Source organism: Mobula birostris, chromosome 5, assembly GCF_030028105.1.
Source record: "Mobula birostris isolate sMobBir1 chromosome 5, sMobBir1.hap1, whole genome shotgun sequence".
Taxonomy (NCBI): domain Eukaryota; kingdom Metazoa; phylum Chordata; class Chondrichthyes; order Myliobatiformes; family Myliobatidae; genus Mobula; species Mobula birostris.
In genome coordinates, this window is record NC_092374.1 from 199824742 (window position 1) to 199850474 (window position 25733).

Here is a 25733-nt window from a genome sequence, read left to right on the forward strand (position 1 = left end):
TATCAATGTTGGACGAAGGGAAACCCCATTCTTTGAAGAAGGAGAGCATCTCTGGTGTCCTGGAAAGGAAAACCTCACCCTGGGAGCAGCTGTGGCAGAGATGAAGGAAGCAAGAAATGGAATAGCATTTTAAAGGAGAAACGGTAGAAAAAGGCGTCCTCAGGATAACCATGGGAATCGGAAATTTCGTGGAAGATGCCTGTGGATAATCTGTCTCCAGAGATCAAGAAAGTGGAGCGTAGTGCCATAAAATCAGTTTAAATCCCTGTTTACATTTTCCCTCCGGCACCATGCACCTTTACGCCACTGCACCAGTCACACAAACTGCATGCAACTGTGATTAACGTGAACTGCGGAGACATTAAACAACGACGAACTCAGAGTCCAGATCACAATATTTCACTTCCAAGTAGTTTGGAGAAAATCCTCTGAATGTACAAATATTAAAGGAATCCATTTATTTCGGAAAGAACACCAGCTCGGCCCTGAACTAGACAGAACATTCACCAATTTCTGAATTATCGATAAATGCTGCATTTATTTCAGAAATACCACTCACAACTTTGTGACTATATTTTCACTGAATCAATCTGTAATGTAATCTCTTACCGTCAGAAATACTATATTGTCTTTGTGATCTATCTGTTCCTGCAAGTTTGAGGTTTTCTCCTGAAAAGGATTTAAATTCTCTTGAATCTCTCGTATATTTTTCTCCATTGGATTTCGAATCCTTTCCTCTTCTTCCCTGAGATCTCGGAGTAAGCGCTGTTCTTGGGAATTACAGAGATATGAGACAGGAGCTGGCCAAAATTAATTGGAAATGAACACAAATCTTTTGGTATATTAATGGCAGAAGCTGATAGATTCTTGGTTAGTCAGGGCGTGAGGCGATACGGAGAGAAGGCTTTAGGGTTGTGAGGAAAAATGGATCAGCCATGATGAAGTGGTGGAGCAGACCTGATGAGCCAAGTTCCCTAAATCTGCTCCAATATCGTATGCTATTTCTATTGGTCTGACATCATTCTTGGTAACCTGGTCGCTGGACAAAGTTAATTTTCCATACTCATTCGTCATCTACCTGGCGAGCCGCACACTCCCGAAATGATCTTCTCCGGCCACTTCCTCTATGACCTGACCCTTCCCAAACAAATAACTGAAGCCCGCCCCCGTTTTCTCCATCACCATCTCACCTTCCTGGACACAACCCCCTTAATCTCTGACAATCTCCCAATGATCTGTTTGATCCGATCTCTTCCAATCATGTGCATGACACCCTCCCAACGCTCCGATGATCTACCTGACCATCCCTCCGATCCCCTCTAACCCTCCATATCACTCAACCTTTCAGCCTTTCAGCCCATAGGGTCCTCACCCACTTACACTAATCTTACATAGCGGCTTCCACATTGGTCTCATCAGCCACATCAGTCTGCAGTGGAAGCGAGTCATGCTTAACTCCGGGAGACAGATGCAGAAGCAGATGGGACAATTGCTCCAGTTATTTGCTCTCAGACTCTTCTTTCACCTGCCGGGACGGAATGTGTCGCAGCTGCCCACTGTCCAACAGGAGATGTGGAGAATTACTCTGGTCAACAGCCCCCGTCTCGATACCAGGGAGCGAGCATCACAGACGGAGGGGATCACAAAGACTGGGAACATGGTACTTCAGCAGCTGTCGGGGAAACGGTCAACAACAATAACGGACACAGACGGGATTGACAGTCAGTGTGGGAATCATCATCAGCGTGGGAATGTCAAATATTACAGGGACTAAACATAAGGTGAGAGGAGAAAGTTTAAAGGAGATTGATGAAGCAAGTTTTTTTTTACACAGAGAATGTAGGTTCCTGGAAGGTACCGTGAGGGGAGGTGGTGGAAGTAGATGTTACAGCAAAATTTCAGTGAAATTTCGACAGACACATAAACAGGCAGGGAATGGAGGGTTTTGGACCATGAACAGTCAGATGGGATGAGATTGAACTGGCACAATATTCAGCACAGACTTGCGGGCCGAATGGTCTGTTCCTGTGCTGTATTGTTCAATGTTCTATGTTCAGCAGTTGTGGATGCAGCAGTCAACAACAACAACTGGTATTTCGGTACAGTCGCTGTGTAAATGCATTAAATTGACCCGGGCGCTTACACAGATGTGTTTCTCACTGGATACAGAAACAATGGATACAACAAATACAGTCAACACGGGGTACAGAGGATGCTCTTTACAGTCTATGCGTCTGTCTAAATGTCACTGAAATGTTGTTGTTGTATCTGTTTCCACCTCCTCCCCTGACAGCACGTTCCGGGCACCGACCATTCTCAAGGTTAAAAAAATTTGCCTCATCAATCTCCTTTAAACCTTCCCCTCTCACCTTATATTTACTCCCTGTAGGAATTGACATTCCCACTCTGAGGATAAACAGACTCTGCCTGTGTCTGTTGTATTGACTGTTTCCTCGACAGCTGCTGAAGCACCGTTTTCTCAGACTTCCGTAACTTGTGATCCCCTCAGTCCGTGATGCTCCCTCCAGGGTAAGGACAGGGGCAGAGGACCAGAGAAATTCCCGACAACTCCTGCTGGACAGTGGTGAACTCCGAGTGAAGCAGAGCGTGAGGGCGAATAACTGAGGCAATTCCGCCACCTGCTGGCCACACAGGATGTAACAAAATCCACTCCGCATTCGTTTCTGACTCAGCTCAAGGAATTCGCATATGCATTCACAAACACAAGAGATGTTGCACACGTGTTCAAGGTAACAAAAAAAGATTTTATTTGAACCAGCACAAATGCAATACAGAAGGGGAAATAAAAGTCTGCAGTAGTAGCTGTATAGAAATCAAAATAGTACCTGTCATTCACTGAGCCGATCTCTGCAATGTCAGAAGGAAATCAGAGATCCAACGATCTTTCAAGCAACCTTTTGCTTTCCCCTCTCCCCTTCTGACTCTAACTTATCAGTATCTTCCTTAACCCCTAGCACCAACACTGGTTATGACCTAGCCTCAGACAAAACTCTGCCGCTACGCAAAGAAAATGTCCCTTTTTACACCATTTGAGATTCTAACAAAGCATAACACAATTATCACCCCAGTATTTTCCAATACCTTGGTGGTACCAGCTGCACCCTCTTATTTCATACAACCTTCAGCCCAGACACAGAATTGAGGACGAAGGGGACATTTTGGTATTTCATCTGAATAATGTGCTTTCAAAGTTGAGACAAGATGTTGGTCAATATCAGAAAAAGCAGGTCGTTACCACATTCCACCTGACACCATTTTGTCTTTAAACTTCCATTTTATTTCGCCATGTACCAATAAGGAATCACAATTAACTCTTTCCTTACACAGGGAAATGAACGTTCTCCAGCAGTTTCCCGGAGTTGAGGATCACTCGCTCCAGAACTGAGGTGACTGAAGAGGCCAATGAGGGATCTGCAGTGTAGGATTAGTGTAAGTGGTTGATGAGACTCGAAGGCCAAAAGGTCTGTATCTGAGCTGCAATTTGTATTTCAAAAGTACACTTTATTCACAGTAAATGTATGTACAAAAGACTAAATACAGTTTTACATTTTAGAACATTCTGTCATGTTAACATTGTTTAAAACTCAGTTTGTCACAGAAGTGATGTAACTTTTCAATGCCTGTGGAACTTCCCCATCCATCTCAATCCGTGTTTCTTCTCCACGGAGCCTTTGCATTGGCTGCACTGAGCTTTAGCTCATTCTCCAGCACGTCCTCCTGCAGCCTGGACTGTTCATTTGGCACTGAGCTAATGATCCCCCAGCAGCAGATTCCATGCTGAATGACTCAGTGACACTGAGATCACCAGAAACAGGAACATTAGCATTGAGGGAGGCAGGTAACCTGTCTCGTTTTGAGAGTGAGGCTGAAATACTGCACCCCGCAGAAGCCCTAGCCTTATTTGAGGATCCTGCCTTCTGTAATATCCCATCGTTGTGGAGGGAGATATTTGGGTTTGGAGTTGTGCAGGGGTCAGGTATTGAGGGGTGGAGAGGATGGGAGGGGTGGATGGAGAGATCATCAGGGTGTTGTGAGGGGATCATGACCTAATTGGAAGAGGATGAATCAGACGGATCATTCAGAGTTGTCAGGGAGATTATGTGGGTGTGTCTGGGAAGGTGAAGAGAAGAAGGTTTACTTCCAAGCACCTAAAAACTGTGCCCTCTCATGCTAGCTATTTCAGCCCTGGTAAAAAGTCTCTAACTATCCACACGATCAATATCTCTCATCATCTTATACACCTCTATCAGGTCATCTTTCATCCTCCATCGCTCTAAGGAGAAAAGGCCAGGTTCACTCAGCCTATTCTCATAAGGCATGCTCCCCAATCCAGGCAACATCCTTGTAAATCTCCTCTGCATCCTTTCTATAGTTTCCACATCCTTCCTGCAGTGAGCTGACCAGAACTGAGCACAGTACTCCAAGTGGGTCTTAACAGGGTCATATATCGCTGTAACATTACCTCTCTGCTCCTAAACTCAATCCCATGGTTGTTGAAGGCTAACATACCGAATGCCTTCTTAACCACAGAGTCAACCTGCGTAGTAACTTTGAGTGTCCTATAGACTCATACTCCAAGATCCCTCTGATCCTCCACATTGCCAAGAATCTCACCATTAATACTACAAGTTTGTATATTCTGCCATCATATTTGACCAAGACTGGGAGTGTGGGTTGAACTCCATCTGCCACTTCTCAGTCCAGTTTAGCATCCTATAGATATCCATCTGTATCCTCTGACAGCCCTCCACACTATCCACAACACCCCCAACCTTTGTGTAATCAGCAAATTTACTAACCCACCCCTCCACTTCCTCATCCAGGTCATTTATAAAAATCACGAAGAGAACAGATCCCTGAGGCACACCACTGGTCACGAACCCCCATGCAGAATATGAACCGTCTACAACCACACTTTGCCTTCTGTGGGCAAGCCAGTTCTGGATCCACAAAGTAATGTCCCCTTGGATCCTATGCCTCCTTACTTTCTCAATAAGCCTTGCATAGGGTACCTTATCAAATGCTTTGCTGAAATCCATTTACACTACATCTACTGATCTATCTTCATCAATGTGTTTAATCACATCCTCAAAAAATTCAGTCAGGCTCGTAAGGCACGACCTGCCTTTGACAAAGCCATGCTGACTATTCTTAATCATATCATGCCTCTCCAAATGTTCATACGTCCTGCCTCTCCGTATCTTCTCCATCAACTTACCAATCACTGAAGTAAGACACACTGGTTTCCTGGGATATTTCTACTTCCTTTCTTGAATAAAGGAACAACATCTGCAATCCTCCAATCCTCCAGAACTACTCCCGGTCCCCATTGATGATGCAAACACCATTGCCAGAGGCTCAGCAATCTCCTCCCTCGCCTCCCACAGTAGCCTATGGTACATCTCGTCCGGTCCCGGTGATTTATCCAACTTGATGCTTTCCAATAACTCCAGCACATCCTATTTATTAATATCTATATGTTCAAGCTTTTCAGTCTGCTGTACGTCATCCCTACAATCGCCAAGAACCTTCTCCGTAGTGAATACTGAAGTAAAGTATTCCTTTAAGTACCTCTGCTATATCCACCGGTTCCATTCACACTTTTCTACTGTCACACTTGATTGGTCCTATTCTCTCACATCTTATCCTCTTGCTCTTCACATACATGTAGAATGCCTTGTGGTTTTCTTGAATCCTGCCTGCCAAGGCCTTCTCATGGTCCCTTCTGGCTCTCCTAATTTCATTCTTAAGCTTCTTCGTGCTCGCCTTATAATCTTCTAGATCTCTATCATTACCTAGTTTTTTGAACCTTTTATAATATTTTCTTATCTTCTTGACTAGATTTTTCAACAACTTTTATTCACCACGGTTCCTGTACCCTACCATCCTTTCTCTGTCTCATTGGAACCTCTGCAGAACGTCACGCAAATATCCCCTGAATATTTACCACATTTCTGCCGTACATTTCCCTGAGAACATCTGTTCCCAATTTATGCTTTCAAATTTCTGTCTGATAGCTTTATATCTCCCTTTAATCCAATTAAACGCTTTGCAAACTTGCTTGTTCCTATCCCTCTCCGATACGATGGCAATGGAGACAGAATCGTGATCACTATCTCCAAAATGCTTTCCCACTGAGAGATCTGACACCTGACCAGGTTCATTTCCCAATACCACATCCTCCGTCTCTTCAGTTCGGTCCCCCCCCCCCCCCCCCAGCAATTCTAGTTTAAACTTTCCCCAATAGCCTTAGCAAACCTCCCCGCCAGGATATTGGTCCCCCTCGGATGCAAGTGCAGCCCTTCCTTTTTGTACAGGTCACACCTGCCCCAAACGAGGTCCCAATGATCCAGAAATCTGAATCCCTGCACCCTGCTCCAATTCCTCAGCCACACATTTATCCTCCTCCTCATTCTATTCCTAGTCTCACTGTCACGTGGCACAGGCAGTAATCCCGAGATTACTACATTTGAGGTCCTGCTTCTCAACTTCCTTCCTAACGCCTGTAGTCTGTTTTCACGATCTCCTCCCTTTTCCTACCTGTGTCGCTGTGTACTCGAAGTGACATTATACAATCTTGAATCTCGGATCAGGATGGACAGAGACCTCCCTCCAACCTCACGTTACCAGTTTCACGGAACACAGAAGAGAACAGAACCGCTCATGAAGAGGCTCTCCGCCTCACGATGTCTCTGTCGAACAGGATGCCAAATCAAACCAATTTCTCCCGGGATCAAAAATAAAGTATGACTATGAATATGACTATGAATTTCTTCTGCCGATCAATACCCTGAAGAATCACGTATCTATCTCTAAGTCTCTTAAATGCCACTATTGTATCTGCATCTTTATTCAGTTAGTTTTATCTACGTTCAGGATTGGTTTCCTCACCCTTTTATGCGAGAGGAATCGGCAACTGCCAGGTTATCTTCCCATTGAACGCTTGTAACGTCCCGTTCGTTCCCGGAGACAGGAGCGCGTCTAGTGGACAATCGCGGTACTGCAGGGGTGCAGCAGCTCCTCGAAACTGAAAGGACCCTGAATCAGGAGGTACCGGGCATGGCTTCGAAAGGGCAGGTCGAAAGTTGGACGGACGAGGCAATTTGCCCCATCTGCCTGGATTTCTTCACCGATCCAGTTTCACTGGAGTGTGGACACAACTTCTGCCGCTCCTGCATCACACGACATTGGAAAAGGGAGGAGAGAAACACCTGTCCGGAGTGTAGAGCGCAGTTTGCGGACCGGATTCTCAGACCGTGTTGGCTCCTAGCAAGACTGACTGAGAAAGCTCGAAAAGTACAGCTGAAGTCGAGACAGAAGAAAAGGAAACCTCACTGCAAGAAACACGAGGAAGAACTGAAGCTGTTTTGTGAAACGGACAAGAAGCTGATCTGTGTGATTTGTCGAGATGCCCGGGAACACAAAGAGCACCGCTTCCTGCCGATTAAAGAAGCGTTTGAAGTCTACAAGGTAAAGGCAACAGATTTTGATACCGTGATTGTTTATTTGTTTCTTTCTTGTCTAATGCTTTTATTTTCTGATTCTCGAAACCACCCAGGATCAGGTTAAATCATCCTTCGAACTTCTCACAAAAAGGAAGTCAGTGATCAAGGCAATGGCGGAGCTACAGAAACAAAACATTGAAAGAGTTCGGGTGAGTTTCGATTTCCTGATCTGTGTAGATTTGATCGGTGTAATGCGGGTCATTATTGGGGCGGTGCTTTTCTCAATCGGTGCTATTGTCACGGAGACCTGGTGAGCTGGTTGGATCCTGAACTCTGTTCTCCGCGTCACCGCTTGGGATTCCTCCCTCATCCCAAAGACACTGTGGTTGGATGGTCAATTGTCTGCCGTAAGTTATCCTTGTGAAAGTGGGTGGTGAATCAACGAGAGTCAACGGGCGTGTGATAGGGAATCGGCTACAGGAGAATAATGAGGGAGTGGGAATGATGGGATAATCAACTTCCTTTCACAAGCATCGCGACAAGCTAAAATGTAATACCGTAGGCAGAGTAATAATATTTAAACGTCTTCAGGGTCGGTATCCAGCATTTTGTGTATGTTATACTGCAGGTAGAATCTACTTAAGTACTGAGACACACACCGTGAAGTAGACCCTTCGAACTCCCGCTTTAACCCTAACCTAATCACAGGGCAATTTAACCTACCTACCAAAGAGTCTTTGGTCTCTGGGAGGAAACCGGGGCACCCGGAGAATATAACGTCGAGGCTTTATAAAGCACTTGCGAGGTCTCATTTGGAGTACTGTTCGCAGTTTTGGGCCCCTTGTCTTAAAAAAGGATGTGCCGAGACTGGAGAACGTTCAAAGGAAGTTCACGAACATGATTAAACGGCTTGTTTTATGAAGAGCGCGTGATGGCTGTGGGCGGATATTCACTGGAATTCAGTAAAATGAGGAGCGACCTCATTGAAACCAATTGAATGGTGAAAGGCTTTGATAGAGTAGATGTAGAGAGGACGTTTCCCATGGTGGAAGGCCAGAGGACATGGCCTCAGAATAGAGAGACGTCCTTTTAAAATGGAGGTGAGAACACATTTCTTCAGTCAGAGAGTGGTGAATCTGTGGAATTCGTTGCTAAGGCAGTTGTGTAGGCCAAGTGCTTATATATGTTTAAGGCAGAGGTTGATAGATTCTTGACAGGCCAGGACATGAAGAGATAGGATGGCAGGAAATTGGGGCTGAGAGGCAAAATGGATCGGCTGTGATAAAATGGTGACATGGACTCAATGGGCCAAATGGCCTAATTCTGCTCCTATATCTTATGGAAACCCATGCAATCATGGGGAGAACATACAATCTCCTTACAGATCATGGTGACACCAACTGGCTGGGCTGAAAGACTTCTTGTGCTTGATGAGTCTGTGCTCAAGACTGATGGGCTGAATGGTCACCTTCCCTGTTGAAAGGATCCACAATACAATAACATAACATTTTGAACTTCACCTTTCATTTGACAGGAACAGTCACACAGCCTTCAGTCAGACATCACATCCCAGTTTGCTGAACTGCATCAGATTCTCACTGAGAAAGAGCAACACTTACTCCGAGATCTCAGGAAAGAAGAGGCAAGGATTAGAAATCCAATGGAAAAAAATCTTCGAGTGATTCAAGAGAAATTAAATTCAATTCGGGAAGAAATCTCAATGTTACAGAAACAGCTGGATGAAAAAGACAGTGTGAAATTTCTGAAGGTGAGAGATTACATTACATTCCTACAGATTGATTCAGTGAACATACACAATCACAAAATGCTGGGTGGCATTTCTGAAATAAATGCAGCATTTGCTAATGATTCAGAAATTGGAACATGTTCGCCTTTTCCAGGGCTGAGCTGATGGTGTTTTCCAAAATAAGTGGCCTCTTTAATATCTGTTCAACCAGAGGATTTTCTCCAAACTGCCTGTGAATGAGTTGCTGTGATCTTGACAATGAGATTGTGATTGTTTCATATCTGCAAGCTGTTTATACCAGTCACTGTGGTTAAATGCAGTGGGTGTGGCTGTTGCACTGCTGTGAGGGCTAAACTGGAGTTAGTATGTTTAAACCAAATGACATAGGAGCAGAATCAGGCCTTTCAGCCCATTAAATCTGCTCCAGCAGTCCAACATGGCCAATTTATTTCCCTCTCAACCCCATTCACCGGCCTTCTTCCTGTAACCTTTGACACCTTGACTGATCAAGAAACTATCAACCTGTACTTAAAATATAGAATCAGAATCAGATTCGCCTATTAACATAACAGCAGCAATTCAATGCAATACATAATATAGAAGAATAAATAATACATTATAGTATATGTGTATTGAATAGATTAAGAATCATGTAAAAATAGAAATATTACGTATTTTTAAAATGTGAGGTAGTGTTCATGGGCTCAACGTCCACCCAGGAATTGGATAGCAGAGGGGGAAGAAGCCGCTCCTAGATCACCGAGCGTGAGCCCCCAGGCTCCCGCATCCCCCACCCGATGGCGACAATGAGAAAACGGCATGCCCTGGGTGTGGGGGTCCTTAAGAATAGACACTAACTTTCTGAGACACCAGTCCTTGAAGATGTCCTGGGTACTTTGTAGGCCAGCACCCGAGATGGAGCTGACTGAATTTAAGACCCTCTGCAGCTTCTCTCAATCCTGTGCAGTAGCTCCCCCCCCCCCATAACAGACAGTGATGCAGCCTGTCAGAATGCTCTACACGGCACACCCACAGAAGTTTTTGAGTGTTTTTGTAGACATACCAAATCCCCTCAAACTCCTGACTAAGTATAGTCACTGTTTCGCCTTCTTTATAACTGCATCGATGTATTAGGTCCTCAGAGATCTTGACATCCAGGAATGTGAAAGTACTCAGTCTCTCCACTTCTGCTCCCTCTATGAGGATTGGTATGTGTTCCTTTGTCTTACCCTTCCTGAAGTCCACAATCACCTCCTTCATCTTACTGACGTTGAGCGCAAGGCTGTTGCCATGACAGCACTCCACTGGTTGGTAAACATTGCTCCTGTACACCCTCCCATCTCCACCTGACGTTCTATCAATGATGGTTGTATCATCAGCAAACTTATAGATGGTATTTGAGCTATGTCTAGCCATACAGTCACGGGCAGAGAGAGTAGAGCAGTGGGCCAAGCATGCACCCTTGAGATGCACCAGTGATGAGTGTCAGTGAGGAGGAGATTTTATCGCTAATCCACACAGATGGTGACCTTCCGGTTATGAGGTCGATGATCCAATTGCAGAGAGAGGTACAGAGGCCCAGGTTCTGCAGCCCATCAATCAGGATTGTGGGAATGATTGTGTCAAATGCTGAGCTATAGTCGATGAACAGCACCCTCACACAGGTGTCTGCACTGTCCGGGCGGTCCAAGGCCCCGTGAAGAGCCATTGAGATTGCGTCTGCTGTTGACCTATTGCAGCGATAGGCAAATTGTAGTGGGTCCAGGTCCTTGCTGAGGCAGGAGTTTGGTCTAGCCATGACCAATGTCTCAAAGGTTTTCATCACTGTAGATGTGAATGCTACTGGGCAATAGTCATTAAGGCAGCTCACATTATTCTTCTTAGGCACTGGTTGCCTTTTTGAAGCAAGTGCAAACTTCTGCTCATAGCAGTGGCAGGTTGAAAATGTTGTTGAAAACTCCCGCCAGTTGGTTGGCACAACTTTTCAGAGCCCTATCACAGAGTCACTGGGTGCAGCAGGGATCTTCACAGCTGTAATTTTATTCTCCCTTTCAAAGCAGGCATAGAAGGCATTGAGCTCATCTGGTAGTGAAACATCGCTGCCATTCATGCTATTGGGTTTTGCTTTGTAGGAAGTAATGTATTGCAAGCCCTGCCAGAGTTGCATGCATCCAATGTCACCTCCAACCTCAAACGATTACTGAGGATGACCATGGTGATCGGATCTCAGGCACTGAGTCTGGTTCCGTGGTGCAGAACGGAAAGAGGAAGATGAGGAATGCAGCAGTCATAGGGGATTCCATAGTGAGGGGACCAGACAGGAGGATCTGTCAGCCTGATAGAGATACCCGCATGGTGTGTTGCCTCCCAGGTGCCAGGGTACAGGATGTCTCGGATCGGGTGGAGAGTATTCTGAAGGGAGAGGGTGACCAGCTAGATTTCTTGGTACATGCTGGTACCAATGACATAGGTAGAAAAAGGGAGGAGGTCCTGAAGAGAGAATTCAGGGAGTTAGGTAGGAAGCTGAAAAACGGGACCTCTAGAGTACGAATCTCAGGATTGCTGCCTGTGCCATATGCTAGCGAGTGCAAGAATAGCATGATTCGGCATATTAATGTTTGGCTGAGAGACTGGTGTAGTGGGCAGGGCTTCAGATTCCTGGATCATTGGTGCCTCTTCTGGGGGAGGTATGACCTGTACAAAAAGAACGGGTTACACCTGATCCCAAAGGGGTCCAACATCCTAGCGGGCACATTTAATAGAGCTGTTAGGGAGCGTTTAAACTAATTTGGCAGGGTGATGGGAACTGGAGTGAAATGGTTGAGGAAGGGGAAAACAGAAATAAATCAAAGATAGCACGCAACAGAGATAATAGAAAGAATAGGCTGGAGAGGAGTTTTAATCACAGCCAATGGCATAAATTACAGGGAAACAGAGGCCTGGTGCAGTTAAAACAGAAAGCAACAAATACTGGACTGAAAGTGTTATACTTAATATAAGTGCACACAGAATAAGGAATAAAATGGATGTTCTTCAAATTCAACCACAGATTGGCAAGTACGATGTTTTGGCCCTCTCTGAAACTTGGCTAGAAGGTGGCTGCCATTGGGAGCTGAACGTCCAAGGATATATGATGTATTAGAAAGATAGGTTAGTAGGCAGAGGCGGTGGTGGGGCTCTGTGTATAAGAAATATTAAATCATTGGAAAGAGATGACATAGGATCGGAAGGTGTAGAATCTCTATGGATTGAGTTAAGAAATAGCAATGATAAAAGGACCCTAATGGCAGTAGTATACAGGGCTCCAAACAGCAGCTGGGAGGTGGATTACAGATTACAGCAGGAGATAGAAAAGGTGTGTCAGAAAGGCAATGTCATGATAATCATTGGGGATCTTAACATGAAAGTGGATTGGGAAAACCAGGCCGGTACTGGACCTCAAGAGAGAGAATTTGTAGAAGTTGTAAGGGATGGCTTTTTAGAACAGCTTGTTGTTGAGCCCACTAGGGGATCAGCTGTGCTGGATTGGGTGTTGTGCAATGATCCGGAGGTGATAAGAGAGCGTAAGGTTAAGGAACCTTTAGGGAACAGTGATCACAATATGATCGGTTCACATTGAAATTTGAGAGGGAAAAAGTAAAATCCAATGTGTCGGTGTTTCAGTGGAATAAAAGAAATTACAATGACATGAGAGGAAAACTGGCCGAAGTTGGCTGGAAAGGGACACCGGCAGGAAGGACAGCAGAGTTTCACTGAAAAATATGGAAAGGGCAAGACAGATATATTGCAAATAAGAAGAAATATTCAAAGGGAAGAAGGACATGACCGTGGCTGACAAGTGAAGTCAGAGCCAAAGTAAAAGCAAGAGAGGGGACATACAAAGAAGCCAGAGCTAGAGGGAAGACAAAGGATTGGGGAGCTTTTAAAAACTTGCAGAAGGAAACTGAGAAGGTCATTAGGAAGGAAAAGATGAATTATCAGGGGAAGCTGAGGACTAATATCAAAGAAAATACTAAAAGCTTTTTTAAGTATATAAAGGGTAAAAGAGAGTCAAGGGCAGATATAGGACCAATACAAAATGACGCTGGAGATATTGTAATGAGAGATGCAGAGATGGCAGAGGAACTGAATGCAAATTTTGCAACAGTCTTCACAGTGGAAGACATCTGCAGTGTACTGGACATTCAAGAGTGTCAGGGAAGTGAAGTTTGTGCGGTGAAAATTATGACTGAGTAGGTTCTCAGGAAGCTTAATGATCTGAGGGCGGATAAATCTCCTGGACCTGGTGGATTGCAACCGTGGGTTCTGAAGGAAGTAGCTGGAGAGACTGTGAAAGCATTAACAATGATCTTTCAAAAATTGATAACTTCTGGCAATGTATCGGATGACTGGAAAAAGGGTGGGAGGCAGCAGAAAGGAAACTATAGACCAGTTAGCCTGACATCAGTGGTTGGGAAGTTGTTGGAATCGATTGTTAGGGATGAGATTATGGAGTACCTGGAGGCACATGACAAGATAGGGCAAAGCCAACATGGTTTCCTGAAAGGAAAATCCTGCCTGAAAAACCTACTGCAACTCTTTGAGGAAATTACAAGCAGGGTAGACAAAGGAGATGTAATAGATGTGGTGTACTTGGATTTTCAGAAAGCCTTTGACAAAGTGCCACACATGAGGCTGCTGAGCAAGATTAGAGCCCATGGAATTTCAGGGAAGTTACTAGCATGGGTGGAGCATTGGCTGGTTGGCAGAAAACAGAGAGTAGGAATAAAGGGATCCTATTCTGGCTGACAGCAGGTTACCAGTGGAGTTCCACGGGGATCGGTGTTGGGACAGCTGCTTTTTACGATGAATGTCAATGATTTGGACTATGGTGTTAATGGATTTGTGACTAAGTTTGCTGATGATAAAAAGATAGGTGGAGGAGTGGGTAGTGTTGAGGAAATGGAGAGTCTGCAGAGAGACTTAGATTAGTTTAGGGGAATGGGCAAAGCAGTGGCAAATGAAATTCAATGTTGGAAAGTGTATGATCATGCACTTTGGTGGACGAAATAAATGGGCAGACTATTATTTAGATGGGGAGAGAATTCAAAATGCAGAGATGCAAAGGGACTTGGAAGTCCCTGTGCAAGATACCCTGAAGGTTAAACTCCAGTTTGAGTCTGTTGTGAAGAAGGTGAATGCAATGTTGGCAGTCATTTCTAAAGGTACAGAATATAAGAGCAGGGTTATGATGTTGAGGCACTATAAGGCAATCATGAGACCACACTTGGAGAATTGTGTGCAGTTTTGGGATCATTATTTTAGAAAGGATATACTGACATTGGAGAGGGTTCAGAGAAGATTCATGAGAATGATTCCAGGAATGAGAGGGTTACCATATGAGGAACATCTGGCAGCTCTTGAAGTTCAGGAGAATGAAGGGGGGATCTCATAGAAACATTCCGCATGTTAAAAGGCCTGAACAGATTAGATATGGCAAAGTTATTTTCCATGGTAGTGGATTCTTGGAAAGAAGGCACAACTTCAGGATTTAAGGGTGACCTTTTAGAAGTGAGATGCGGAGAAATTGATTTAATCGGAAGGTGGTAAATCTGTGGATTTGTAGCCAGAAGCGGCCGTGGAGGCCAAGTCATTGGGTGTATTTAAGACAGAGATAGATAGATTCTTGATTAGCCAGGGCATCAAAGGATATGGGCTGAAGGCAGGGGAGTAGGAATAACTGGATGAAGTGGATCAACCCACGATTGAATGGCAGAGCAAACTCGATGGGCCAAATGGCCTACTTCTGCTCCTCCATCTCAAGGTTTTATGTGTGGGAGGGTCTGGAAAGTGGGGACATAATTTCATGGCAAACACCTGGTCATCTAATACTGAGATCTTTATAAATTTCTTCTCACCATGAGCAGTGAATCTCCAGAATTCTTTGCACAACATAGGTGGAGAGGTTAACTGGCTTGATGTTAAAGTAGAGGTGGATAAAATTTGAAAACAAAATAGGGAATTGCAAACATTTGGAACCCAGCAAAGAAGAGGAGAGGAGATGAGAGGTAGATCAGCCATTGAGGGGTTTGATGGTCTCCCCCTGCTCCTTTCTCCGTGTTGTATTGATTGCGAGGGGGACTGTGCTAATGATTTGGGACTAACATTGGCATCCGGAATTTGACACACGTATATCAGATTTAACTGGGATTAATAATTGGTTATCTCTGGCCAGTTTCCATTGGTGGTGGGAGGCATTTGTGGGAAATTTACCATTTTATTTTGCTTTGTTCAATGTTAAATTACATCCCATTCCTTATCGTGGTTAGGCCATTTGGGCCATCTTCTCCTAATAACTTTGCTGCTCCACACAAGCCTCCATCCACCAGTCACCCATCAGCAATGGCTCAAATCCCATGGTTCCCCAGATCTTTATCACCTTCCCCTTCTATTTATCTCTGCTGTTGGCTTAAAGAACGCCTGTGGCAGCCAGTTCCCTGTTCTCTTTACTGAATTCCTTATGGGATACATTGAAGACCACCTGACATTTTATTTTTGACTTTTAGTCTCCCCACAAGTACAGATACTCTCTCCACCTCACCCAATCAAATCTATTGATAACCTTAAACTGATCATCGTTGACATCTTCTCCAGGTAAACATACACAACCAGTCCAACCTTCCCTGCAATCTGCATTCTCTTGGTTATGGTAGAATTTTCATTTAAAAGTCTCTGTACTTTCTCCCGTCATTCTCTGTCCTACGGTATCCATTTCCACTGGTTGTGTCAATGTGAGTGAGGTTTGGTCAATGGGACTTTTGAGAAGATTGAAATATTTTGGTTGTAATTCCTGTCATCAGGATTGAATGGTCAGTTTAAGTCAATTCAGATTTCTGTTTTATTTCTTTCAGGAGGAAGCTCAACAGAAGAAAAGGTAGGACACGCTCTTCACTGAAACCCTGTCTGCGTTGTGAAAGTGCACAAAACCTGCCATTGCTCAGTTTATAACGGGTTGTGTTGCTCCTGCAGGATCTGTGATGAAGAAGTTTCACTGTCAGTGACAGATGGTGCTTTGCCGATTGCAAAGTTCAATTGCCTCTTTTTATTGAAAAACATTTTGGGAGAATCATTTGATGCCATTAATCGAGGTAAAACTTGTACTGTTTCCTTTGATATTGTGCATGAGACATCTTTAAGTAAGACTTAGACACAAAGATCGCTATAATAATAGACTGAAAGTGAACATTTATAAGTATTATATTTTAGCTCCAACCCATCTGCTGGGAAACATCACTGTCACATGGTCAGCTGGAGATCCCTGAACACACTGGCTGGAGCACAGTACAACCAGTTGACACACTGTAAATGAACATCCACATCCTAATCCCTTCCGTTCTGCAAAAACTCCCCATGAGACGATGTTGAATACAAACACAATAGCTACGGAATGAATATTCTTTTGATGATGCCATAGGGATAAAAGCTGGGATCATCAGACAAATGCACCTGGATAGGTCAGGGGAACTCAGGTCTGCCCCCTGCTGGCCTTTCGGGTTTCACAGTTATTATCAAACAACCACATGGGACTGTGAGACTGAGACCGGACAGTCCAAGCGGAATTCACCTCTGATCAACACAGACACTATATACTCTGGCAGATTTCCTCTCACACATGTACGCAAGGAGGATTAGCAAATTATGTCCAGAACCTCCATCCGGATTTTCTCATTTCCCTCAGTAAACTGGTCCAATGATGCCTGTGCTGGGTATGATAACAAATTCAAGTAACATTCTTCACGTGCTCAACAGACAGAATGCAGATAGACTGTTTCCCCTCTCTGAGGAGTCGAGGGTCAGGGGTCACTGTCTCAGGATGGGTGAACCCTCAGAAGATGGTGTATCCAGAATTCTCTTCACCGGTGGGCTGTGGGGTCTCGGTCATTTAGTTCTTTTAAAGTCACAGAGTCATTGTCATACAGCACAGAAACCGGCCCTTCTACCCATCATCTCTGTGTGACCTATTTACCATCTACCATCCCATTGGCTGGCATTAGATCAGTCTCCTGTGTCTTGTCTGTTGAAGTGACTCTTAAACACAGTGATTGTATCTGATTCCACCAAGTCCTCTGGAAGCAAGTTCCAACATCAACCACCCACTGTTCAAATAAACCCACCTTTAAACACTTTCCTCTCACCTCAGGAACGTGACCTCTTGTATTTGATCCCCTCCTCTGGGAAGAAGATTTCAACCACCTGCTCAATCTAACCCCTCATAACCTTATATATTTCTGTCAGATCACCTCTTGACCCATTTACCTGCACTTGGCCCATATCCTTCTAATCCTTCCCTGTCATCATTTCTCTGTCCCAGGCCTCAACTCCTCTTCTGTGCCAATTCCACAGGGCTCTCAATTCTTCCGTCTTACAGAAGATGATTATTTTCAACCACATTACAGAAGCAAATGTGCTGCAGACCCTAAAATGCAGAAAGGGAGATAAATCCCCAGGTCCTGATCATTGTGGGAAGCTGAGGAAGAAATTGTGGGGCACCTTTCAGAGATAAGTGTGTCATCTATTGCTACTAGTGATGAGCCAGAATGTCACCTGGTTTGGATGGCCCAAGTGCGGAGTGAGAGACCCTGAAGTGGGTCAATAGCTCACAGACTTTAATGTGAACAGTGTTAAAGCAGAAAAGAATACAATAAACGCTAGGCCAAACAGGGCTGTTAACTAAAATTCTCAATTGGAAAATGAAGCCTACTCTGCAGCTAGAAAGAACAACTAAATATAAAGTGAATACCACCTTCAGAGTCAGTTGACTCGACAGTCCAATTTCTCAGGCGAGGCCGAAAGCAAACAGGCAGCGAAGCGTTGCTGTGCTGGGTTCAAGTTTCGACAAATACTACGAAGGAATGAATTCAATTAAATACCATCAGAATGAAGTAATAATTAGCAGGCACATGCATATTCACAAGTGAAATTGCCGTATCTACTGCGCTGCTGAATCCGTGGTTGTGACACAGAAGGCTGAAAGGGGACTAATGTACTTTTATTTATCCTGGACAGCAAGGGAAAAGCCTGGGAGGTACAGATTGGTGAGCATAACAGTGGTGGAGGGTAAATTAATGGAGGTGATTCTGAGAGATAGGATCTATGCTCATTTGAAAGTCAAGGACTAATTAGAGATTTCCAGCATGGATAAAGAAGATGGATGATAGAAGTGCAGTGGACATTGCCTACATGGACTTTAGTGAGCTATTTGACAAGGTACTTCATGGTAGGCTGTTCCTCAGAGTTAGATCACATGGGATACAGTACGATCTGGAATAGGATACAGAATTGTCTGGGTGGAGTCCTGTGACCAGCGGTTGTGCTGCAGGGAGCGGTGCTGGGTCCACTGTTTTTCCTCATTCATATGAATGATTTGGAGAGAATGTAGGTGACGTGTTTAGTAGGTTTGCGGAAGACTCTAAAATCGGGTGCATAGTGGACAGTGAGGAGTGTTACATATTCATTTAATAGATATACAGCGTGAAACCTGCTGTCCCAGCCCAACGAGACAAAATGCCTGGCAACCTGGCTATTCAACACTAGGCTAATCACAGGGTGCCATAGTAGCGTAGTGATTGTCACAACGCTTTATGGTACAGATGACCCAGGTTCAATTCCCACTGCTGCCTGCAGGCAGTTTGTATGTTTTCCCCGTGACCCCATGGGTTTCCTCTGGGTGTGCCAGTTGTCCAAAGACATACTGGTTGGGATGTTAACTGGTCACTGTAAATTGCCCTGTGTTTAGGCAAGGATTAAAATCAGGATATTGGTTGATGTCGTGGTTCGAAGGCCTGGAAGGGCCTATTCCATGCTGTATCTCAATAAAAATACAAACTGTAATAAAAATGATATTAGCAATTCACTGTGATCAATGATCTTTGTAACCTTTGTACTGTGGGAGGAATCCAGAGACCTGGCAGAAACCCACACAGTCATGCAGACAATGTACAACCTCCTAACAGACAATGACAGAATTGAACTCTGAACTACATTGTCCTGCTGCCCATTGCTTAGCAAATATTACAATGGGGTCTTGATCAACTTGGCCAGTGAGCCATTGAATGGCAGAGAGATGTAGTGTTGCATTTTTGGGCAGCGGCCAATCGGTGATCAGAGACATAGCGATTGAGTAGATAAGGCAGCAACGCACAGCAACTTGGACTTCTGAGCAGTGGCCAGTCAGAGATCCAAAGGCTGAGAAGACGTGGCTCACTCAGGAATGCAGATTCAGTAGATAAGGCTTGACTGGTGGCAGTTTGGTGTTTTGAGCAGTGTCCAGTCAGCGATGGGGATGTATTGGAAACAACAAATTGAAATAAGGCAGGGCAAGTGCAGTGACCACTGCTGGAGTGGTCGCTGTTGGAGTGGACAGATTCAGAGTTGAGATTTTGAGGCTTTAGCTCTCTGAGGCTTCACCAAAGAGAGGTTTCAGTGAGGGCAACTGAAAAGCTGTAGATAGATTTGTCCTTCTGTATATTTCCTCATTTAGAACAATAGGGATGCCAGGCAGGAGAGCTAAATGCTCCTCTTGTGGGATGTAGGAAGACAGAGAGTCCTGCAGTGTCCCTGATGACTACACTTGCACTCAAACTGCAGTACACAGGAATCTGGGTGACAGTCAGGAAAGGGAACGGGGTTAAGCAGACAGTGCAGAGTATGTCTGTGACCATCTCCCGCAACAACAGGATACTGTTGCATATTGCCGGGCGGGCGGGGGGGGGGGGGGAATGACCTTGCCGAGGAAAGTCTCTGGCTCTGTGACTCAGAAGGGAAGAGGGGAGAAGAGGCAAGCTGTGGTGATAGGGGACTTACTAGTTAGGGGAACAGAAAGGAGGTTCTGTGGACGAAAATGAGATTCTCAGATGTTCTGGGATATCTTAGATTGAGTCCATAGCATTCTGAAGTGAGAGAGTGAGCAGCCAGAGACTGCAGTCCATGTAGGTACCAATGAGATAGGTAGGAAAAGTGACATGGTTCTGCAAAGTGATTTCAGCGAGGCAGATGCTAAGTCAAAGGGCAGGACCTTGTGATCTCGGGATTGCTATCTGTACCATGTGCTACTGAGGCCAAAAATTAGAAGATTATACTGTTTAACATGTGGCTAAGGGGTTGGTGTAGGGGTCAGATTTCTGGGTCATTAGGTGCTCTTCCAGGGAATGTAGGACCTGTACAGAAGGGACAGTTTGCACCTGGACTGGAGGGGGAGTAATATCCTAGTGGGAAAGTTTGCTAGTGCGGAGTGGGTGAGGTTTAAAGTACAGTTGCAGGATGATTGGAACCAGAATGCCAGACTAGATAATGGAGAGGTTGTGGAGACAGATATTGTTAAGACCTCAGTCAAAGCTCAGAATCAAAAGGTTGAGCGCGGTGAAACCAATGTCCTGAGCGGCATATATTTCAATGCAAGAAGTATCGTAGGAAAGGCAGATGAGCTCAGGGTGTGGATCAACAGGTGGAATTATGATATTATAGCTATTAGTGAGACTTGGCTTCAGCAGGGGCAGGACTCAACATTCTGGGGTTCAGTTGTTTTGGATGCAACTGAGTGGGAGGGATTAAAGGAGGAATGGCGTTGTGACTGTCAGTGAAAGCCACCAGAGAAAGATAGTGCTGGTGGTATAAAAGTGTTTCTATTTGCTCAGTGTGCCTATCCCTACAGTAATACTTTCATTGTTTGGGCACATCCAGGAATCTACAGGAAGCTGCACTCGCTTGAACTCAAGTATCTGGGGCTGACTTCTCTCTGCCCTCATTGTTTCAGCTCCTGCACAGATAATATAAATTGCCTCTCCAGTTATCGACATCAATGACCCCACATCCACTAACATTTCACTTTGCTGTTCCCCTCATAAGCCTCTTTTGTACATCCATGGATGACCACCACCGGCAATAGAGGCTGTCACCAGTCATTTAACTGACCTGGATGCTAACCTCACCAGCTCTATAATTTGGAGGACAGTCAAATCAGAAACAGAAGGCACTGCTGTGGATTCTAGAAACATAGAAAACCTACAGCACAATATAAGCCCTTCGGCTGCAAAGCTGTGCCAAACATGTCCTTACCTTAGAACTACCTAGGCTTACACATAGCCCTCTATTTTTCTAAGCTCAATGTACATATCCAGGAGTCTCTTAAAAGACCCTGTCATTTCTGCCTCCACCATCACCCTCACACCCATTCCACACACTCAACACTTTCTGTGTAAAAAAACCTACTTCTGACATCTCCTCTGTACCTACTTACAAGCACCTTAAAACTATGCCCTCTTGTGCTAGTGAGTACCTCTGCAATCTCCGCTGTTTCCATACACGCTTTTCCACTGTCACACATGAATTCTGTCTGCTTTAGTGAGAGATTCATATAGTCTCTCAAGACACTGCCTCCAACCATGCCTAAGAGGTCTCAGCTGTACCAGATCATCTCCTTTACCTTTCATAGTCATAGTCATAGTCATACTTTATTGATCCTGGGGGAAATTGGATTTTTGTTACAGTTGCACCATAAATAATAAATAGTAATAGAACCATAAATAGTTAAATAGTAATATGTAAATTATGCCAGGAAATTATGAAATAAGTCCAGGACCAGCCTATTGGCTCAGGGTGTTTGACCCTTCAAGGGAGGAGTTGTAAAGTTTGAAGGCCACAGGCAGGAATGACTTCCTATGACGCTCTGTGCTGCATCTCAGAGGAATGAGTCTCTGGCTGAATGTACTCCTGTGCCCACCCAGTACATGATGTAGTGGATGGGAGACATTGACCAAGATGGCATGCAACTTGGACAGCATCCTCTTTTCAGACACCACAGTGAGAGAGTCCAGTTCCATCCCCACAACATCACTGGCCTTACAAATGATTTTGTTGATTCTGTTGGTGTCTGCTACCCTCAGCCTGCTGCCCCAGCACATAACAGCAAACATGATAGCACTGGCCACCACAGACTCGTAGAACATCCTCAGCATCATCCGGCAGATGTTAAAGGACCTCAGTCTCCTCAGGAAATAGAGACGGCTCTGACCCTTCTTGTAGACAGCCTCAGTGTTCTTTGACCAGTCCAGTTTATTGTCAATTTTTTATCTCCAGGTATTTGTAATCCTCCACCATGTCCACACTGACCCCCTGGATGGAAACAGGGGTCACCGGTACCTTAGCTCTCCTCAGGTCTACCACCAGCTCCTTAGTCTTTTTCACATTAAGCTGCAGATAATTCTGCTCACACCATGTGACAAAGTTTCCTACCATAGCCCTGTACTCAGCCTCATTTCCCTTGCTGATGCATCCAACTATGGCAGAGTCATCCGAAAACTTCTGGAGATGACAAGACTCTGTGCAGTAGTTGAAGTCCGAGGTGTAAATGGTGAAGAGAAAGGGAGACAAGACAATCCCCTGTGGAGCCCCAGTGCTGCTGATCACTCTGTCAGACACACAGTGTTGCAAGCACACGTACTGTGGTCTGTCAGTCAGGTAATCAAGAATCCATGATACCAGGGAAGCATCCACCTGCATCGCTGTCAGCTTCTCCCCCAGCAGAGCAGGGCGGATGGTGTTGAACGCACTGGAGAAGTCAAAAAACATGACCCTCACAGTGCTCGCTGGCTTGTCCAGGTTGGCGTAAACACGGTTCAGCAGGTAGACGATGGCATCCTCAACTCCTAGTCGGGGCTGGTAGGCGAACTGGAGGTGATCTAAGTGTGGCCTGACCAGAGGCCGGAGCAGCTCCAGTACAAGTCTCTCCAGGGTCTTCATGATGTGGGAGGTCAATGCCACCGGTCTGTAGTCATTGAGGCTGCTGGGGCGCGGCGTCTTCGGCACAGGGACGAGGCAGGACATCTTCCACAGTACAGGAACCCTCTGGAGCCTCAGGCTCAGGTTGAATACATGGCGAAGTACTCCACATCTTCCTTGCTAGGTGCCCTCGACATTGGCACACAAAGCAACTCCTCTGTACTGTAACAGATTCCTCAACAGTCCAAGGGATTTAGAGGAACAAATTTGCAGAGAGAGCACAGACAGTTGCAAGAAATATTAGGTTGTTATAACAGGAGATTTTAACTTTCCACATATTGACTGGGACTCCCATACTGTAAAAGGACTAGATGGGAGAGAGTTTGTCAAATGTGTTCAGAAAGTTTCCTTCATCAGAACATAGAAGTCCCAAAGAGAGAGTTGCTATTTAGGAATGAGATGGGGCAGTTGACAGAAATCTGTGTAGAGGAACATTTTGCATCTATTGACCACAATGCCATTAGTTTCAAAGCAATTATGCTAAAAGTTAGGTCTGGTCTGTGGGCTGAGATTCTAAATTGGAGAAAGGCCAATTTTTATGGTATCAGAATTGATCTGGCATGTGGGTTTGAAGAGGCCGCTTTTGGCAAATGTGTACTTGGTAAGTGGGAGGCCTACAAAAGTGAAATTTTGAGAGTGCAAAGCTTGTATGTGACTGTCAGAATAAAAGGCAACGAAAAGAAGTTTAGAGAGCCTTGGTTTTCAAGAGATAGTGAGGCCCTCATTTTAAAAAAAAGGAGGTACATAGCAGGAAAAGGCAGGTAAGAACAAATGAGTTGCTTATGCAGTATAAGAAATGCAAAGGAACAGTTAAGAAGGGCTAAAAGAAGGCATGAGTTGCCCTAGCAAACAAGTTAAAGGACAATCCTAAGGGATTTTAGAGATGTGTTAAGAGCAAACAGATTGAAAGGACAAAGTTGGTCCTCTGGAAGTCAGAATGGTAATCCATGTGTGTTGCCAAAAGAGAGATTAAATGAATATTTTGAATCTGTATTTACTCAGGAGATGGACGCAGAGTCTGTAGAAATGAGGGAAGGTGGCATCAGCTTCATGGACCTGTTGAATCTCAGTTTATTTTCTGATCGATAGGGTTCTTCCAGGAGTCAGGAATGATGTGCAGTCTTAATTACAATGATCATTTATTTTAAAGTACAATCAAACATACAAATACTAGGCAAACTAAAAGAAGAGTTGAGAAACAATGCTAAGAGGTAAATTAAGAGATTAAGAGCAAAGAATGTGAAAACAAAAAAAAAGAGAAAGATGGCACCTATTATAATCTAGATAACCAAAATTCCTTGGACAGAAATAAATTAGTTAATAGGCTACATAGTTAAAACAATTAGATCACGTAAGTAATGTGCTGATACTTAGCCAATAAAAATGAGAAAGGTGATAAATGTCAGGTTACCGCTTTCTGCCAAACCACCACATACTGTGAAAAATACATGAGTTTGTTAAAAAGTACAAATTGTATTAAAAGTATTATTTAAAAAAACAGTGGTTTCCAACAGAACCTATACAGATCAGAGGAGGAGGTGTTTGTTGTCTTGAGGCTAATTAGGGTTGATAAATTGCTGGGGCCTGACAAGGTGTTCCCTTGGACCTTGTAGGAGGCAAATGCAGAAATTGCAGGGGCCCTAGCAGAGATATTTAATGGGTCAGATACCGAGGGATTGGAGTACTGTATAGCTAATGTTGTTTCACTATTTAAGAAATGCTCTACAGTAGAATTTTTAAAATTTTTCTCAACTACACTAACTCCTTGGCTACGTAGTGTTTTTAGGGATGCAGTTTCAACAGGTAAGTTACCACAATCTTTCTATCGAGCTTCTATTTCCCTAATTCTTAAAAAAGATAAGGATTCTACTGAATGTGCATCTTATAGACCTATATCTCTGCTGAATGTTGATTCTAAGATTTTTTTCTAAAATATTGGCAATGAAATTGGAGAATGTATTACCCCAAATTATTTCTGCTGATCAAACTGGATTTATTAAAAACCGTTACTCTTTTTTTAATATTATATTAATGAATATCGTTTATACGCCTTCACCCAAAATTCCAGAATGTGTCATTTCATTGGATGCTGAAAAAGCTCTTGATAGAGTTGAATGGGTATATTTATTCAATACCCTTGAGAAATTTAATTTTAGTCCGATATTCATTTCCTGGATTAAACTGATATATTTTACCCCTTTGGCCTCGGTATTTACTAACAACCAAAGATCCCCTTTTTTTCATTTATTCCGTGGTACTAGGCAGGGTTGCCCTCTTAGTCCATTACTATTTGATATTGCCTTGGAACCGCTAGCTATTGCCATTCGTGGCTCCCCTAATATATTTGGTATTACCCATGGAAATGAGACTCATAAATTATCACTATATGCAGATGATCTACTATTATATATTTCTAACCCAGGAAAATCTATTCCAGCAGTATTAACTTTGCTTGCTCAGTTTAGTAGCTTTTCTGGTTATAAACTGAACCTAAGTAAGAGTGAACTCTTTCCATTAAATATGCAGGTTCCTATTTATAGAAATTCTCCATTTAGACTGATTACTGATTATTTTACTTATTTGGGAGTTAAAATTACTAAGGGACATAAGGATCTATTCAATCTCAACCTTTTACCATTAATTAATCAGGTTAAGCAACTGATTACTAGATGGTCCCCTTTGTTTCTATCATTGATTGGCCGTAT

At 44.1% G+C, this 25733-nt stretch overlaps 1 protein-coding gene across 1 annotated transcript in view; it reads left to right on the plus strand.

The window, feature by feature from the left end:
- LOC140198466 (uncharacterized) overlaps window positions 1–25733 on the plus strand; it is a 119750-nt gene that overhangs the window by 91020 nt on the left and 2997 nt on the right. The window contains exons 13-18 of the mRNA XM_072259550.1: window positions 1396–1721; window positions 6995–7491; window positions 7580–7675; window positions 9001–9234; window positions 16104–16126; window positions 16222–16340. Of these exons, the coding sequence (XP_072115651.1) occupies window positions 1396–1721; window positions 6995–7491; window positions 7580–7675; window positions 9001–9234; window positions 16104–16126; window positions 16222–16340 (1295 nt within the window). The remainder of the gene's footprint in view (window positions 1–1395; window positions 1722–6994; window positions 7492–7579; window positions 7676–9000; window positions 9235–16103; window positions 16127–16221; window positions 16341–25733) is intronic.